This window comes from Myotis nattereri, assembly GCF_964212035.1.
Source record: "Myotis nattereri genome assembly, chromosome: 10".
Classification (NCBI taxonomy): domain Eukaryota; kingdom Metazoa; phylum Chordata; class Mammalia; order Chiroptera; family Vespertilionidae; genus Myotis; species Myotis nattereri.
The window spans coordinates 61,470,188-61,488,482 of record NC_138085.1 but is presented as its reverse complement, the minus strand read 5'-3'; the positions used below and the strand labels follow the sequence as shown (position 1 = coordinate 61,488,482).

At 47.4% G+C, this 18,295-nt stretch overlaps 1 protein-coding gene and 1 pseudogene across 2 annotated transcripts in view; both read right to left on the bottom strand.

Annotated features, from left to right (window-relative positions):
• LOC308525747 (ferritin light chain-like) overlaps positions 1 to 18,295 on the bottom strand; it is a 1,112,779-nt pseudogene that overhangs the window by 638,617 nt on the left and 455,867 nt on the right. The gene's annotated exons all lie outside the window — the stretch shown is intronic.
• Positions 513 to 18,052, bottom strand: ABCG5 (ATP binding cassette subfamily G member 5; the record flags this gene model as incomplete). Its single annotated transcript, XM_081101594.1, has 13 exons — positions 513 to 702; positions 1,960 to 2,076; positions 5,123 to 5,308; positions 6,764 to 6,902; positions 7,671 to 7,876; positions 7,953 to 8,166; positions 8,838 to 8,967; positions 9,668 to 9,807; positions 11,346 to 11,478; positions 13,428 to 13,526; positions 13,600 to 13,736; positions 17,189 to 17,310; positions 17,907 to 18,052. 13 exons carry the CDS (start codon positions 18,050 to 18,052, stop codon positions 513 to 515), a joined length of 1,959 nt encoding a protein of 652 aa, XP_080957720.1.

Genomic DNA, 18,295 nt, shown 5'->3' with positions numbered 1-18,295 from the left:
CTTCATCATCCAGCATCTGTCCACCATCCTCTCGATGTCATCAGGTAACTCAGAACCCTCATGTGGACATGTGCACATAACTATGAGTTTTTAAATAACAATGAAAGCATTCTTACCCAATTCTTCATGATGCTTTGCTTTAACCACTCCCTTTTCTGCTAACTATTCAGGATTCTTTTTACTGAATCCTTTAGCAAACGTAAGCATAATTTTTTAACCGACCTATTTTTCTCTCTAAAGCAAAGAAAACAAATAGTACAGTCTCCATAACTTTATGAAGTATTATCTACATTTTGGACTGGCTTAGTCACAATTTCTAAATACCACATGTCCCTACAACTTGGAATAGCATTCAAGGCCTCATGGATCCAAGGGCACAAAAGGAGTCTTAATGGTTTAAAAGACTTAGGTGTACTGTCAAGACAGAAACAGGAGGCATTCTTATTTCAGACATTCAACGCAGCCAGGCACCTCTAGGAGCTTCAGTTCCATTCTCACAGCAATGTGCTTTACTATCTGCTAATGAGATGATCCCGCACTTTAAACACAACTGTTCCCAGGAGGACAAGAGCTGGAATAAACGCATACAGGATCAGGAAGTCTGCTGTGAATCGGGATGTTGCACCCGGGCTGATTCTCTCAATGAATTGGAGTCCTTGATTGAAGGCACACATTGGATTAGCTGTCACAGAACCATTTGAGCTGCCTGCCAGGGAAAAGATCGACATTGTGAGATATGGGCATTTGGTAAATACTTAGTGATTAAGAAGTAATTTTGTGCCCTAGCCGGCTTGGCTCAGTGGATAGAGCATCAGCCTGCGTACTGAAGGGTCCCAGGTTCGATTTCGGCCAAGGGCACATGCCTGGGTTGCAGGCTCAGTCCCCAGTAGGGGGTGTGCAGGAGGCAGCCAATCAATGATTCTCTCTCATCAGTGATGTTTCTATCTATCTATCCTTCTCCCTTCCTCCCTGAAATCAATAAATATTTTCTTTTTAAAAAAGTAATTTCGTAAGCAAGGATTTACCAAATGCCCACTAAGTGCTTAGCACCCTGCTAAGTGCCCTTCTTCATGAGAGACACAGACATTTGACACAGCCCTGGAATCATTATTAGATGAAGCAATAATGAGTGTTCTGGGCCTTGGCTCCATTTGAAGTTGGAAATTGATTTGTTTCCATTTGGGGTATATATTCATTCCCATAGCACTGGTAAAAATCATGATCACTTAGGATCACTTAGCATTGAATATCCAAAGATTACTGCTGTTATCACCTAAAGATATGTAAAACAACTATTACATTCTGCCCTGTCCTTTAGTTGCCTTCAGAGAATGGCCTGGATTTCCAATGGCCAGGAGGACCTTGTTAGGCTCCCACTGCCCTCTCATGGGGTGGGGGACGGCCTTTTGCCAAAAATGGCTTTACTCGGCTCTATACTATGGACATTTGGGGAATAAGAAGCCACTGCACCCAGCTTCAACCAGCTCGTAGAAACTGATTCCATCAGAATATGCTAGAGTTTACTTCAGTGCATCAGGTCTGTCATTATCTATCATCTATCAGAGAGAGAGAGAGAGAGAGAGAGAGAGAGAGAGAGAGAGAGAGAGAGAGAGAGTGAGAGAGAGAGAGAACATCAATTTGTTGAACTTATTCATTCATTCTTTGGTTGATTCTTATGTGTACCCTGACCAAGGATCAAACCCAAAACCTTGGTTTATCGGGACAATGCTCTAACCAACTGAGTTACACATGCTTAAACTATTGACCTTTGACAGGTGTCTAACTTGACCACTGCTTATTTCTTTTTAAAAACCAAAGAAAATGTTACCAAGCTTTTATTTCAAAACAAAGTTTTAAGTCTATTATTACAAAACATATCTTTTATTTTAAAAGTGCATTTCCCTCCAGAAATTGCTTCCTCAGAGTGACATGTACAAATAATATTCCAAAATAAAATACTTACCACAAGTGAAATTCCGTCCATAGAATTCATTGACTACAAGAATCTCAGAGCAGTATTTTTGGAATGTAAAATAAGTGAAGATTTTAAAAGGAATGGGCATTTCTTCTATGTTCCTTAAGAAAAAAGAGAGAGAGATGAAATTCAGTAGGCTCTGGGAATAGTCTGACCAAATGAAAGACAGGCAACCCTTATTTTATGTTTGCCAACACAAATACAGTTTTTCATCTCTCATTATAAAAATGATGCTTACTATCAAAATGGCAGACAATACTGAGAAGTATAAAGAAATACCACTGCCCAGAAATAACTACTGTTCACATTTTGGTGATACATGTGATGTGTGTATGTGCATTTATAAGATTTTACATAAATGGAATCAAACTCTTTACATAAAAGGAATCATGCCCTTTCCTAACCTGCTGTGTTTCAACCAAACACATGTCTCAGACAGCCTTCCGAGTCAGTAGGCGTAGCATTCTAACCTGTCAATCACAGCTTGGTGGTTGATTATAGTAGAAACCTTCATTTAACAATCAACCCCCTGATGATGGATTCGTGTTTAATATTTTTGGTGTTTATATCAGCACCACTGATACAAATATAAAAGGAAAAACATACCTAGTGCGTATCACATTAGAGGAGAGTTTCTGTGGTTAAACATATTTGAGGGTGCTAGTGTGGGAAGAACTAAACGACCATATAAGGTGAAAAGATGGAGAGAGCAAGCAAGGAGAGTAGTCATCCATTTGTTCACACAATTCAAATATATTTTGCAAACCTAACTGGGCTGTTCACTGAGAAGAACTATGATGGTGAATGAGACACAGATGCTGCCCTCAAGGGTTGACAATCTATTAAAAGAAGACTGCACCACAAGTCTCAGAGAGAAAACAAAGGGAGAGCTCATCTAGGCAAGGGAATAATGGGCAGGCGGGCTTCGTGTAGGTGGCAAAGGAGACCAATGGGATAGTGAAGGGCATAGGAAGAGAACCAGGCTGGCATAGAAGCTCTGGAGTACTTTCAAGAGAGAGGAACCACAGATCTAAATTTATTGATACGGCACTGTCCACATTATATTGTTAAATGGGGAAAAAGCATGCATACTTTATCCCTTCACAATAGTATGTATGATCTCATTTTTATTAAAAATTACATAAATGTCTAGCAAGATACACAACAAAAATTAACTCTGGATTGTGATACTTTAGGTGACTTTTACTATTTTCCTTACAATATTTCGGTATGGTGTGCATCCCCCGCCCCTGAGAACGTGCATGATTTTGTAAGCGAGAACAACAGTGAAGGTATTTCCAATTGTGTTTAAAGGAGAAGGCAGCCAAAAGCTCAAATGTTGCAGGCACTCAGCCAGGAAAGATGGTGACTTGAGGGAAAAATATAAACAGAAGGACTAGGAGGTTGATGTGGTTTTCAAGAGCAGAGAGAATTTCAAGATGGGAGTGGGACCCAGGTGAAGTGTTGGGATGCTGAGATTTTGCCAAGAACCTAAGAGCATTTGTTAATGTTGGCCACTGCCTCTCTTTTGAGAACAATTAATTCCCTTTTCCTACAAACCAAATACGTGAAATACTGCCAGATTGATTGGAACCCGCAATGACGGAAATATGAAACAGGAGATGCTGTCCAAGGTTGGGTCTATACTTTGCTGGCTTGATTCTGTGCCCTTGGGGTGACTGGATCTGTGCATTTTTCAGAGATGCTAGGGATCAACCTAAGCACCATAGACAAATACAAGGCAACAGCATTGTTATTCAACAAAAACCTCCGTGACTGGTCAATCCCCAGCTCATTTCGCTTTATAATACCTCACCTTTGTACAACTCACTACCGTTTGTGGAGTGTTTTCATATTGATTGTCATTTGCTTCTCATGATCCACTTTATAAATGAGCAAAGTGACTTGCCCGTGGCCATTGGCAGCGAAGTGGTGGAGGAAGTCTCTGACTCCAGGGCCAGCCCGCTCTCAGGGAGCCTCAGAGGTGTAAGGAGCTGAGCTAGGTCTGAGGTTAGTTTTCTCCCTGACCGTGGATTGCTCTGAGAGTTAAATAATTAAACATACAAAAACAATGCAGCTTTTTTGTTTATTTGCTTTTTAAGTCAAAAAGCAGCGTCTTCGTATTTCCTCAGAGACCCGTATTTACTTACTAGATCCACTCATGTCACTTGCCTGGGATCATTTTTAACCTTCTAAGCTTTTCCATTATTCCTGCTACTACTTTTGCATGTATTTATTTTTTATTTAGACTATTTTTATATTATTCTATTTATATCTTTTTAATATAAAAATATTTCATTTATATTGTATATGCTACTTTTCTTTCTTTCTTTTATTTATTTTTTCTTGGTTATAAAATGATGCCTGTCTGGTATGGAAAATTCACAAAATATAGGAAAGAAATAAAAATGTCACCCAGAGCTAATTACTGTTAACTTTTGTTGTGTGTCCTAGTTCTGATGCTTTCTTGCAGTCTGTGATCCCATAGGATCTTTTCTCTTTTTTTTTCTTTTTTTTTTTTTAAAAAATATATTTTATTGATTTTTTACAGAGAGGAAGGGAGAGAGATAGAGAGTTAGAAACATCGATGAGAGAGAAACATCGATCAGCTGCCTCCTGCACATCTCCTACTGGGGATGTGCCCGCAGCCAAGGTACATGCCCCTGACCGGAATCGAACCTGGGACCCTTTAGTCCGCAGGCCGACGCTCTATCCACTGAGCCAAACCGGTTTCGGCAGGATCTTTTCTTACCTGCCTCTTCTTACTTCCTAAAAGAAAGTGAGGGCTGAGAACTGGAATAGAGACTCACCAATGCAGAAGCAGAAATGAACTAAATGCACACTATTTAGCTTGTAACATAGGCTGTGGGTTTTTCTTCCTGTTATTATAATGGCTTATTATATGTGAATCATATTGATAATGTGCCTGAATTGGCAGTTCCTGATTCTCAGTGTGAAGACATCTTATTGAACAAATACTGAACAGTTTAAGGTCTACGCAATAATGATTAGCAAGCACTATACATACCCTAGACTATAAGGTGATACGTTTAACTAGTGTCACATAGCTCTTCTCTGGAATGTCTTAATAATCGATCACTATCAGGTGATCATTAACAACAAGTCATACGATCTAAATCCTTTTACCTTACGAGTCCGGATCCCACCAGCACCCCAGCAATGCAGAGCAGAGCCACTATACTGTTGACCACATTTGGGTCTTGGACCATTCCAAGTAGCACGAGAGTTAGAAATTCGCCAATTAAGTGGGGGGCCAGGAGAGCAGCAGAGAAATATCCAAATCTGGCAACCTCGGGGTACAAGCCCAGAGTCCTAAAAACACACAAGGTCTTTAGTTTCTCTCCAAGGGTTATCATTTAAGAAAAATACCATGCTTGCCTTCTATGAACGAGTTCGTGGTGGTTAGTGGTAGAGAAGAGTTTGCAGGGCAAATCAAACTCCCCTTTGAAAGGCCTTTTGGGAACAGAGCAAACATTTGAGACCATTTATTACCGCCAGTTGTCTCTGTTGGCTCCAGCTCAATGCGAGCCTCTTCCCTTTCACGGCTCCTTCAGCTCTCAGAGGAAGAGTCACAGCCAACTACAATGAGTAGGGGTACTGGACTCTCCTGGCTTCTCCACAAATAACCACGTTCTGCCTTGCTAGCGTCCTTCCTACCCAAGCTAGCCTACTACCCTAATGCTAGGGCTCACCCAACCTCTCCCACGTCCATTATCAAATCCACTGCAGCCCCTTAGCCTGGCATTCAGCACCTCCCCTACTGGGCTGTGAGGCCAGCGGTCAGATTTTCCAAGACTTCTCCCAACCCTTCATTCCCCACAGTGCAACTGAAATTTCTTCTGTGTTTTTGCTTCTGAACCTACGCCCCTGCCACTCCTTCCCGTTAGGCCCTTGTTCCTGATTCCATCTGTTGAAATGCTGCTGCCTCCCAAATTCTCCTCCATAAAACCTCCACGAGCCCCTCCCCCCACCCAACCAAGGAGACGCGTGGTCTCATCTGTAATTAACTTGGGATGACGGACGTGAGATGGGGAAGGCCACTGTGACTCAGTTTCCTTGCCTACGAACAAGGATGATTACATCACCTTTGTAGAATGGTTGCAAGGAATACATGAAATAATATATTTAAAGCTCTCGGCGCCTGTCATAAAGCAAGTGCTCAATATGTTAGCTATTATTATTATTATTAATTATTATTATTATTATTATTATTATTATTATTATTATTATACTAGAGGCCCGGTGCATGAAATTCATGCACGGGTAGAGTCCCTAGGCCTGGCTGGCAATCAGGGCCAATCAGGGCCTTCCGGCTGCCTGCTAGGGCCTCCCTTTCCTGGCTGCCAGCCGCCAGCCAGGGCCTTCCTTCATTCCGTGCTGCCCCCTGGTAGTCAGCGCACGTCATAGCGAGCGCTAGAACTGGTCTCGAGGTCGAACTTCCTTGTAAAACTAATCTTAAACTCTCTTGAATTAAACTTATTTGAAGATTTGCTTATGTCCATACCCCATTATTTGAAACACTTTAGGGCCAGTTGTGTTGTGGTATATGGCAATTTACAGATTTCGGGAAGGTTTTACACTGTGTCGTCCACACTTGCTGCAGTGGGATCTGGGGCTCCACCTGTCATCAAGCACGTTAATATTCCTACTAAACAGCAGTGCCGATGGGAAAGTACAGAGAAACTCAGGGTTCTCTACCCTGGAGCTCCCCTTCTCCGGATCCCACTGGCTGGCTGGGCCCACAGGAGGTCGGCGCACACCCCTTACCAGTAGCTCACGCTGCTGAAGATCACGGTGGCAATGACGCTGAAGGGGAGGACGTGCAGCACATAGGCCAGCAGCATCTGCCACTTCTGGTACAGGCCGTCCTGGCTCTCCTGGTCACTGACCGCTCGCAGCACAGGAACTGGGCACGGAAGGCAGGTTGCAGAACAGTAGGTCACCACACAGCTGAGGGAGGGCGGGCTAGCCCAAGCTGCACTTGAGGTCTGCTGGAGCTGGACAGTGAGGACCAGCTGGGCTCTCAAGTCAGCGAAAGAGGGGAGCTGCCATCCATGGAGTTTGATTAACTCCACCCTAGAAATCTACACTCTATCTGAATTACAGTGCGGTTGCAAATTTGTCATAATTTATTTCCTTCTCCTTAATGTGGGGGAAGGGGTGTCACCAATTCAAGAACACGATTGCAAAGGGGGCACAAATGGGTGATGCGAGCCACTTTGTCCGCTGTTTGTGCAGGACCTTGGCACAGAGCATCAAGCAACCAGGTATTGCTTCCGAATTCCCACTGACTTTGAAAATTAGGCCCTAAAATGGGCTTCAAGAAGGCAACAGCACGAAGTTGGTCAGGTACCTGGGCCCCCTGGACTGCACATCCTAATGGCCAAGATAGGACACCAGGGATAACCTTTCCAAACCTTGCCCATCAGTACCTCATACTTTATGTTTCCCTGGATCCTCAGGGACCCTCAGACATGCACTCGGTTGAATACACTAAGGGTGAGTAGCTCAGTAGTTGCTTTTCCCCAGGGAGAGAATCTGGTATTTCCCCAGAGAAATACTCTGATAATGGTGGCGTCTTGCAAAGTGACAGCGGGAGATGGGAGATATGCAGGGAGAGAGGAGCTCCGCCCTCCCCCAGCTCCAGGGCACAGCTCCCGGGCATAGCACTTACACAGAGTCACTGCGTTGAGCATGCCTGTGTATGGCATGGCACCCACAAACTGGTACAGGAGACCCACGCGGTCCTGGAAAGCACCTTTGAGCACATCGTTCTGGACCCGTACAAGGAAGAAAATGACGAACAAACCCATGATCAGATTCTGAACCAGACGCATAACCACTGCCAGCTTATTTCTCATTAAGTTTCTCGTCACTCTCCTGAAAGACAACCCCGTTTTAATTCCTGTTCTTTTGTTAGTGGATGGAAGCATCTAAAATGGGGTGAGTCTCTTACCTCAAAAGAACACACAGTTTAGAAAGAGTTCCAGGGGAGTCTCTGGTTTTGAAAGGAACCATTGGTAATGTTCTCAGGTGTTTTGTTCTTTCGATATTCTCCAAGGTTTTGTGATAAATTGCTGATTCTCTGTAGGCAGATCCAATCGATTGGACTCTCCTGTAGGTTTCCATTTCCCGTTCTTTGCTTTGGGTATCCACTGATGTCAGATCCACTAAAATATTTTCCCAAAAGAAATAACCCATGTGTTTTTAAATGCACATATATACACAATGGCTAATAATCTAGGTTTCATCATTGGTCTAGGACCGTGGTCGGCAAACCGCGGCTCAGAAGCCACATGTGGCTCTTTGACCCCTTGAGTGTGGCTCTTCCTAAGCCTTGGGAGTACCCTAATTAAGTTCATAACAATGTACCTACCTATATAGTTTAAGTTTAAAAATTTTGCTCTCAAAAGAAATTTCAGTCATTGTACTGTTGATATTTGGCTCTGTTGACTAATGAGTTTGCCGACCACTGAGTACTAGCTGTAATACTTCATCCCGCCAGAATAACACCTATTGTTAATGCCCACCTTTAAAATCAGAATGTGTTAAAACTACCACCAGGGCCATAAGGACCCCATGGGGACTATATGGGAGAATTCAGAAGCTCAGCTCATTTTTCTCTGACCAAGAAGGCATGCCCCAATTTAAAAGAGATTCCTCCATTTCATTCTGATAGGTTATGGCAAGTTCACTGACCCAGCCAAATTAATTTCTTGAGGATTAAAAACACCAAAAAAAAAATGCAAAAATAAAATCCAGCTGTGCTGGTGTCATCCAGGCAGAAATCTGAGATGATAAAGTCGTTTCTCATGGTGGGGACTGTGATTGAAAAACTTACTATAGAAATCAAAAGGGTTTGAATGTTCGGGACAAGGGTAGCCACAGCCACTGAAGAACTCAAGCATTTCCACCGGCGTCCCGCAGAAAACCAGCTCTCCGAAGCTCAGAATGGCGATTCTGTCAAAGAGCTGATTGGACAACAGACGGTATTAGTGTGTAATCAAGTCAGCACACCCTGATGAGAAAAGCTGCAAGCAGTCCGTCCTTCGATGACCTCAGCCATGCGTCAGTATTCTTACTGCATCCCAGGGAGACACGCAAAATGCACCCCCTGTTCTTTTGGGCCTGGGTGCCCCTGAGCATCCAGCCTGTGCCCAGCATCACGTCTGGACCTGATCAATGGACCTGGGTTTGAGTCTCAGTCAAGCCACTGAGTGAGTGAGTGACCTTGGACAAAATATTTTTTTTAAATCTTAGATCCTCATCTATAAAAGGCAAATAATGGATCCCTAAAAGGGTCCTTGGAGGATAAATTGAAATTTTTGGAAAAAAACTGTGATTTGGTGGGAAAAACAAACAACTGGACTTCCAATTCCAGTTTCTTACTAACTGTGTGACCGTGGCTCAATGTTGTATCATTTCTAAGTCTCAGTCCTCTCTGTAAGGTGGAAAGACTGACATGCACCTCGAGGAACAGTTGTGTGGATTAAATGAGCAGGTGCTGAAGGAAGTGAGCTTCCCTCCTTTGCCCTTCCGTATCAGGAGCTACTGGCTCCAGCTGCTCTGGTTGGCGAGCACTAACTAATCTCTACCCCATGCTCCTCAGCACAACACACACATGCACCACCTTGGACGAGTTGAGCAGGAACAAGAGACGTGCCCCCTCACCTGGAAGAGCTCGGAGCGGGGCTGGTGGATGGTGAGGATCACAATGCGGTTCCTGCGGGCCAGCTCTGCGAGGAGGACGACGATCTGGTTTGCAGTCATGCAGTCCAGGCCTGTCGTCGGCTCATCAAACAGCATGATCGCTGCCGGCAAAGAAGGGGCAGATGTCAGAGTCACTCAGCATTGTGAACCGTTCCAGCTGTTTCACCCCATCCGATCAGTGCACGGTGAGAAGCACCTGCATGCAAGCTGCCTTTCAGCCCCAGCCCGGGAGAAAGGACCCGGCCTAGGAGGCCCTAACTCCCAGCTCCCAAGCACACTTCAGGCGTAAGCCTCAGGGCAGCAGCCAGACCAAGCCTCACTCGCACATGGTTCTATGGACCATTGGGCCCCATCCGGGGGACCCTGAGAGGACAGGGCTGGCAGCCTGGCACCATGTGGTTTTAAAAGGCTGCTTAAAAACATAACCGCATTTCATGACTAGCACTTTTCAACACTAATAAGGTCTTTGCACTGCAAAAAACCTCAAACCCATAAAACCAGGTTCGAAGTGGATGTTTGGCTTTGTTTGTTTGTTTGTTCGTCCTTACCCAAGGATATTTTTCCATTGATTTTAGGGAGAGTGGAAGAGAGAGGGAAAGACAGAGAGAAACATCGATGTGAGAGAAACACATCGATTGGTTGCCTCCTGCCCCGGAGGAGCCTGCAACCGAGGTACATGCCCTTGACCGGAATTGAACCCGGGACTCCTCAGTCCGCAGGCAGACGCTCTCTCCATTGAGCCAAACCGGCTAGGGCGTGTCTGGCTTTTTTAGAGGATTTAACTATCATTTATTTCTACCCCCAAAAGTGGCAAGGGCTCTTAAGAGCATCTCTCTTCTTTGCCTTCAGTGACCTGGCACCATCAGGAGGGCAAGCAGTCGTGGTCTCCCCCAGGGAGAAAAAGTATCCAGAGGCACTGTGTCCTCTTCCAGGTTTCTGTAGAGGCGCAGTCTCCCCAGGTGATGGGGAAAGTGACCAAACCAGGCAGGCGGGCCAGGTGACAAGCTACCCATCTTGATAGCCTTTCCCCCAACGCTATCACTTTTAAGTGTATCCCTCCACATCCTGCTTTAATTCCTGCCATTTCATAAATACTTCCAGTCACACCAAAGCTCATGGCTTACACAGCAGACACAGTGGTACTGCTCCTGGAGGAAGTGCGGGTGCACAGGGCAGGACCCCCTAACTCAGCGGTTCTCAACCTGTGGGTCGCGACCCCTTTGGCGGTCAAACGACCCTTTCACAGGGGTCGCCTAAGACCATCCTGCATATCAGATCTTTACATTACGATTCATAACAGTAGCAACATTACAGTTATGAAGCAGCAACGAAAATAATGTTATGGTTGGGTCACAACATGAGGAACTGTATTTAAAGGGCCAGAAGGTTGAGAACCACTGCCCTAACTGAACATCAAAACAAAAATGAGTGCTTCTGAGTCCAAGAGCTGTTTGGTACTTGGATGAGGAAAGAGTATCAGGAACTACATAAGACTTTGAAGAAAACTGGGTCTTTGGTTTGAAAAACCTGTGCAAAACCCTTTGCAAATGGAGACTGTGGAGAAAGGGCCTCATATGAAGAAAGGGCCTGACATGGAAGACACCCGGGAGCAGCTCGTGGCAGTTGGGGTCCCACTTACTGGGATCCTGGAGGAGCTGCGCTGCGATGGAGACCCGCCGCCGCTCGCCAGTGGAGATTCCCCCGAAGTTGTAGTTGCCGATCAGTTGGTCGGCCACGTGGCTCAGACTCAGCTCGGCCATGACCGCCTCCACCTGTGGGAGACAGAGCCCAGGGAGGCTGGTCACTGCGGGGCGGCTGTTCCCACTCTCAGCCAGAGGGTGGCGCAGGAGAGGCCACACGCTTCCCTGAGCGCTCCGGCCACTTTCAGACTCACCACGGGGGGAGGGGGGCAGCACGCCCATCACAGTAAAATCCAACTTGGTTCTAATCACAACATAATACATGCGGCTGATTAAAATAAATAAGATGAATTGTCTTTAAAAAAGTCTTTAGAGCAACAACAACGGCTTCCCTTTGCTCCCGAGAAATTCCCCAGGAAACGGCGGAGATGTCACTGGACGCCTGCATTTGGACGCTGCCGGCAGTCCAACCCACACAGAAAAGTCCCCCAGAGGCACAGTCACAGCACAGCTTGTCCTTTTAATGTTTGGTTTTCGAAACTCTATTAGGTTTTTAAAATCCCATTTGGTCTGAAATAAACCTGATTTCCCTTATGTAACCCAAATAAGGCCTGTGGTCCCCTGTGGTCCAATCTCAGCGTGGTTTTGCACCAAAGAACTCTAATCCAGCTATGGAAAGTCATTAAAAGCAATGCCAGTCTTTCCTTGAATCTCTGTAAGGACTTAAAAGGGGGCTCAGCTTATAACCCACAGCCACACTTCTTAACATGTCTTCTCCCCCAGTTCTCCTCAGGCTACTTACCTTATACCCTGCAGCTCCCCGAAACCTCTCCGTACTCTGCATTCTCAGCTCCCCACAACTAAAAGGATTCCTTACTGACTCTCCAATCACAAGGTGGTTGTTTTTTCCTCCCTCTCCTTTCTCCCTGAGCGTAGCCCCTCTCCACAGACCCTCCAAAGATCTCCAGCTCTGGCTCTCCCCTTACCAAGCCCCCCTCCCTGTAGCGGCCCGGGGCAAAGCAGAAAGAATGAACTGAGAACAGTGATTTATATGGTAGTGAGCTTTGCTCCCATACACCTTTAATGAAAAAAGAGAGCACTGCATTAAAAAAAAAAAAAAAAACTAGATTGGAGTAAAGGGGAATGAGTTATGGAACAGTGTTCCGGAGGACACAGGGGTGGGACCAACAGCGTAGATGGAGCTTTGCCCAAAAGAAGGAACACATCTAAACAGATACAAAGCGGTAGAGGGAGGTTAAACATGCATAAATAAACCAGCACGTTCTGTTTTTTCAGACTGTTCTTAAAATTCAGTGTGTATGGCACACTCACCCTGTGGAGAGTGGCTACAGTATTTGGACAGGTTCAAGCCTCGGACTAATGAGAGGGCACAGTCCTCTCATGGCCACGTGCAAGTCCCAGCTGGGAGGGCACAGCCCTCCCAGCACAGTTATAGCCAACAGCTGTAGTTGTAAGCTTGCACCTATGGTCTGAACACGTGGCCCCATGTGCCTGAGTGATGTGGGCTTGATAGAGTTCAGGTGCATGTCATTGAGTAGGATCGAAACACATGAGAATGTTGTAAACATCTTGACCACGCCCTTACTTTGCCTCCTGGAATCTGGCTATAAAATAAAGACACGGCTTGTAGTTCGTGGTGCTGTCGCTAGCTCTCCACCAGAGAGGACAGCGTCCCACCTAGACCCAGCTTTTATTCTCTTGTCTGTCTTTTCTAAATCCTTAACTGCCCCCTCCCAGGTTCACCCTTGGCTGTGCTGGCACATAAGGCGCCCAATGTGGGGCTGAGTATGCCATGGCTGTGAGGGCTGGCCACATCACCCCACACCTCAATTAGGACCAGTCACATTTCAAGTGCACAAAGCCACGTGGGACCAGCGGCTGCCACACTGGGCAGTGCAGGTCTAGACTCAAAAAAGGCTGTGGAGAGGGAAGAGGGGGGAATGGAGGGAAGAGTGGGTGTGAAGCCAGTGGGGGTGAGCCCCTGGGTGTCCCTGCTGGGCGGCCTGGGAAGCCCTGGCCCCAAGCCCCCGCTGCTGGGCAGGCGGACAGGGGACACCCACCTTCTTCTGGATGAAGGCCCGGGAGGCCCCGCGGATGGCCAGCAGCGCCGTGTAGCCCAGCGTCTCGCGCACCGTGAGGCTGCTCAGCAGAGTGTCGCTCTGCGAGAGAGGAGGCATCAGTGTGGCCCCAGACCCCGTTGCTGCCCGGGCCGGGCGGGCGGGGCGCGCCCACCTGCAGGACGTAGGAGAAGCAGTCCTGGAACTGGTCCCTGCGCAGCGCCTGGCCGTTCACGCACACCTCCCCGAGCAAGGTCCCCTGGCGCCGCAGCCTCCCGGACACAGCGTCCAGCAGCGTGGTTTTCCCGGAGCCTGCGGGCGAGCAGAGAAGGCCCTGGAGGAAGCCCCGCCACGGGGCATCCAGGAGCTTCCCAGAGCCTTGGGGACCAGCCAGGGTCCAGCCTGACTTGTTCTCTCCTGAGCCTCCTAAGGCCAACTCTGGCGGCAGCAATGAGCCTTTCCTGCTTGTCGCCCGAGTGACAGGAGGCACAGCCATTCCCCTCATCCTGGTCTTTGCCTGTTTATCTGCTTTTAAAGCCGGTTCCCACTGAAAAGGACAATATACGTTCAAAATAAAAGAAAAACCAGGATTTTTGGAAGCATTTGGTCCGAAGACATCTGAATTTCTTTTTGTGACCCCCCCCCCCCCGGGATCGTCAGGTGGTTCCTAAAAGTAGGGGACACTGCCTGGAACCCCGCTCATCACGTGTGTCTTGGGGTCCAGCAACATCAGCATCGCCTGAGTCCTTGTTAGCCGGGCAGACTCGCAGGCCCCGCCCACAGCCCAGAATCTGATGCTGCTTTTTAACAAGCTCCGGGGGTAAATCCCAGGCATATCAGCGTTTGAAAAGCACTGGGTTCTCCCGTGAAACCACGTGGCCTCTGAGGGGTGTAAACAGCCTTGGGCCTAACCCAGCGGCTGTTGCTCAGAACTGCCCGCTGGAGAGCTGGAGTGGACAAGCTGCCTGGGTGGGATAGCTTGTGCAACCCTAAAGAGAAGATCTTTTGTTCAAATATTTGTAAGGAAACTGCTTGATGCTTTGGGGGGAGACGAAGATAAAGAAGCCACACCCCCACCCTGGCCGGTGTGGCTCAGTGGATAGAGCGCCGGCCTGCGGACTGAAGGGTCCCAGGTTCGATTCCGGTCAAGGGCATGTACCTTGGTTGCAGGCACATCTCCAGTAGGAGGTGTGTAGGAGGCAGCTGATCGATGTTTCTAACTCTCTATCCCTCTCCCTTTCTCTCTGTAAAAAATCAGTAAAATATATTTAAAAAAAAAAAAAAGTCACACTCCCATAGAGTCATCCTCTTTTCTACCCCAGGACTGACCAAGCTCAGAATTAACCCCAACCTGTTTGGGTAGACGTCAATGTGGGGAGAGGGGAGAGTGATTGCAAAGAAATGAAGGTGACTTAATAGGGCTGTCATTCAAGATGTGCCCTGAAATGCCCCAGTCACCTTATTGGACCTTGTATGTGGATCTCTAGCTGGAAGCCTCCCTGGCCTTACAGTTCTGGTCCAATCTCAGTTCTGACAGAAGCTTTGAGTATCCAGGAGCCGGGATGCCAGTCCCATCACTGCATCAAAACTGGCCTCCCGCCCTGACTGGTTTGGCTCAGTGGATAGAGTGTCGGCCTGCGGACTCAAGGGTCCCAGGTTCCATTCCAGTCAAGGGCATGTACCTTGGTTGCGGGCACCTCCCCATTGGGGAGTGTGCAGGAGGCAGCTGATCGATGTTTCTCTCTCATTGATGTTTCTAACTCTCTATCCCTCTCCCTTCCTCTCTGTAAAAAAATCAATAAAATTTATATTTAAAAAAACACAAAAAACTGGCCTCCCTACAGTCGGTCATCAAGGCGACTTCCTTGTGCCAAACACAGAGGGCTTTTTCCCGGATGTTGCACAATACTGTGAACACAGGATGTCCCCAAAAATGTAAACACACTGTAACAGCTGATAGCTCAATTTTCAAAACTGAATATATTTTAATAAACTCTGCCTTTATAGTTATTCAAAGTGTGTGTATACATTTTTTGGGGACACCCTAGATATTTGATCCCACTGAACTGTGCACTTAAAATGATTAAGGTGTGAAATTTTCCGTTATGTGTATTTTATTATAATAAAAAAGGGAAAAAGAAACCAAAAAAGGTTAATGCCATACGGGGCAATAAAACCATGACCTTTGGGGTTATCTTGTCTAAAAGGACAGAAATCGTTTGTAACTAGTCTGCTGCAAGGGAACATGCAGCACAGAATCTACGTCCTAATCGATAGCAAATAATGAGTGAAATACAGTTACCTTTCCCTGTAGTGTTGGGTGACCCTAGGCCATTGGTCGGCAAACTGTGGCCCCTTGAGTGTGGCTCTTCCACAAAATACCACGTGTGGGCATGCACGTACAGTGTGATTGAAACTTCGTGGCCACACTCAAGGGGCCAAAGAGCCGCATGTGGCTCATGAGCCGCAGTCTGCCAACCACTGCCCTAGGCAAACTTGTACTTGACCATTCTTTAGTGAGACTTTGAACACCTAAGCCATCTTGTGCCTCACTAGTAAAGATTTGATAAATAATGCTGCTTTAGATAAAACACCAATGAAATAATGTCATTTTATGAAACACTAAAAGTAATGCATAACATTGATTCATTTGCTTATTTATTGATTCAACAAATATTTAAGCACTTACTATGTGCCCAGCCCTGTTCTAGCTGTTGAAAATAGAGCAGGAAGAGAGGGAGAGACCTCCCACTCCTGTGGAACTCGCATCTACTGTGAATCCATGTTCAGCATAAAAAGATGGACGCTGTCGTAGAACCACGATTAGGGATCATCAGAAACCAGCCCATGAGCCCCAGACCCAGAACCCCACCCATGTCCTGCTGAGATGTGCATGGAGCATAATATTGGACTGTGGGACCCCCCTCTGAGAAGGTGGGTTCAATTCCTGGCTGTGTGCTACATGCCGCCCGTTTTTATCCTACACAAGGAAGGCAACAAGTGACAAGTTATTATAGAAACAACAGCTTTTGTTCTTTTTAAAGAAGTATGTTATAATTATTAAAAGAAAATTTAGCACAGCTAGTGTTGCTCAGTGGTTGAGCATCAACCTATGAACCAGGAGGCCATGGTTCGATTCACGGTCAGGGCATATGCCCAGGTTGCAGGCTCAATCCCTGGGGGGTGGGGGTAGGGGGGCATGCAGGAGGCAGCCGATCAATAATTCTCATCATTGATGTTTCTATCTATCTCTCCCTCTACCTTCCTCTCTGAGATCAATAAAAATACATTTAAAAAAAAGAAATATGGCCCTGGCTGGTTTGGCTCAGTGGATAGAGCGTCCGCCTGGGGACTGAAAGGTCCCGGGTTCGATTCAGGCCAAGGGCACATGCCTGGGTTGTGGGCTCGATCCCCAGTAGGGGGCGTGCAGGAGGCCGCCGATCAGTGATTCTCTCTCATCATTGATATTTCTATCTCTCTCTCTCTCTTCCTCTCTAAAATCAATAAAAATATATTTTTAAAAAAATTAAAAAAAAAGAAATATGAATTAACCTACATGTTAGGCAGGACTTTTTCAAGGATCTTTCTAAATATCTCACATTAGTACCAGGTTGCTTGCATTCACAGTCAGACATGTCATTAGATTTCATTCCAATATCAAACTTACTAGGAACGCTGCTACAACTTAAACCTGTTTCCTCATTGTGGGGTTCAAGTCACGCCATGCAGCCTGTCTGAATCCTCAGCGAGAGTTTGGAGCTTACCTGAGCTCCCCAAGATGCACATGATCTGCCCGCTCTCCACGTACAAGGAGACATCTTTGAGGATCTGCCTGTTCCACCGCTGCCGACGAGATGCGATGTCCCACCAGGGCCCGACGCGGTAGCTTTAAAGGAAATCCCACGAGGGAAAAGCAGAGTGGGGTCTTAGAAGGGACCACACTTTGTCCCCCAGCACTGATGCCAGTTATGTCTGGGCACGTCGCTAAGCCTGCTTCAGCCTCAGTGTCCTCCTCTGCGGACCCTGGCGAGTAGCGGCGAGGGTCACCTCTGGAAAGCACCTGCCGGCCGCTGCTCCGCGCCCCAGCTCTCTGGCCGGCTGGGAGGTGGCAAGCAGGACGCTGCTTATCCCTTCAGTTGACCCTGCCTTTTCTCACCAGTCTTCATTGCACCTCCTGTTGCAAGCACCCCAATCCCCAAGCCCTCTCCATCCACATCAAACAGATCGTACACAAGGGGGACCCAAGGGAAGGGGGAAGGGGCACAGGGGCACGAGGCAGGGCACAGCTGCCGTGTTCGGCGTAGCTGCCAGGTCCTCTGTGGCAGGAGGAGGGGCCGTGCACCCTTGTTCCTCCTTTTTCGCTGGCAGCCCTTCCCTCCCTTCTCTCCACCTCGATCCACTAAAGAGGGAGCCAAAGCCTCCAAACATGCCCCCCATTGGTGAGAAGCCAGCAGAGGGGTGGGAAGGCCGTCGCCCGCTTACCTGACACTGTAGGAGGCATGGAAGACGCCCAGGCTGTGCCGAGGCTCTGATGCAGCTGCAGGAACCTCCTCTGAAGGGCCCCGGGGGCCTTTGCTTAGCTGGAGTCCTGAGGACCCCACGGGGGTCAAGGATGGGAGTTCACTCATGGTCAACAGGCAGCACAGACAGGAGGGCTTTCTGGTGCCTGACCTCCCGGAGTGGCCTGGGCGGAGGAGCCAGCAGCTGACGGCCCGCCGGCTCCTCACCTGGCCCCGGAGTCCCTCGCTGGGCCTGCCCCGCGGCGGGAAGGGGCTTGGCCACAGATGGCATTATCTGATGTACCTTTAGCCAGAGTCGTGTGTTATCTTGGCAGTGGGCAGAGCACACATGCTGTGTGTGTGGGAAGGTTG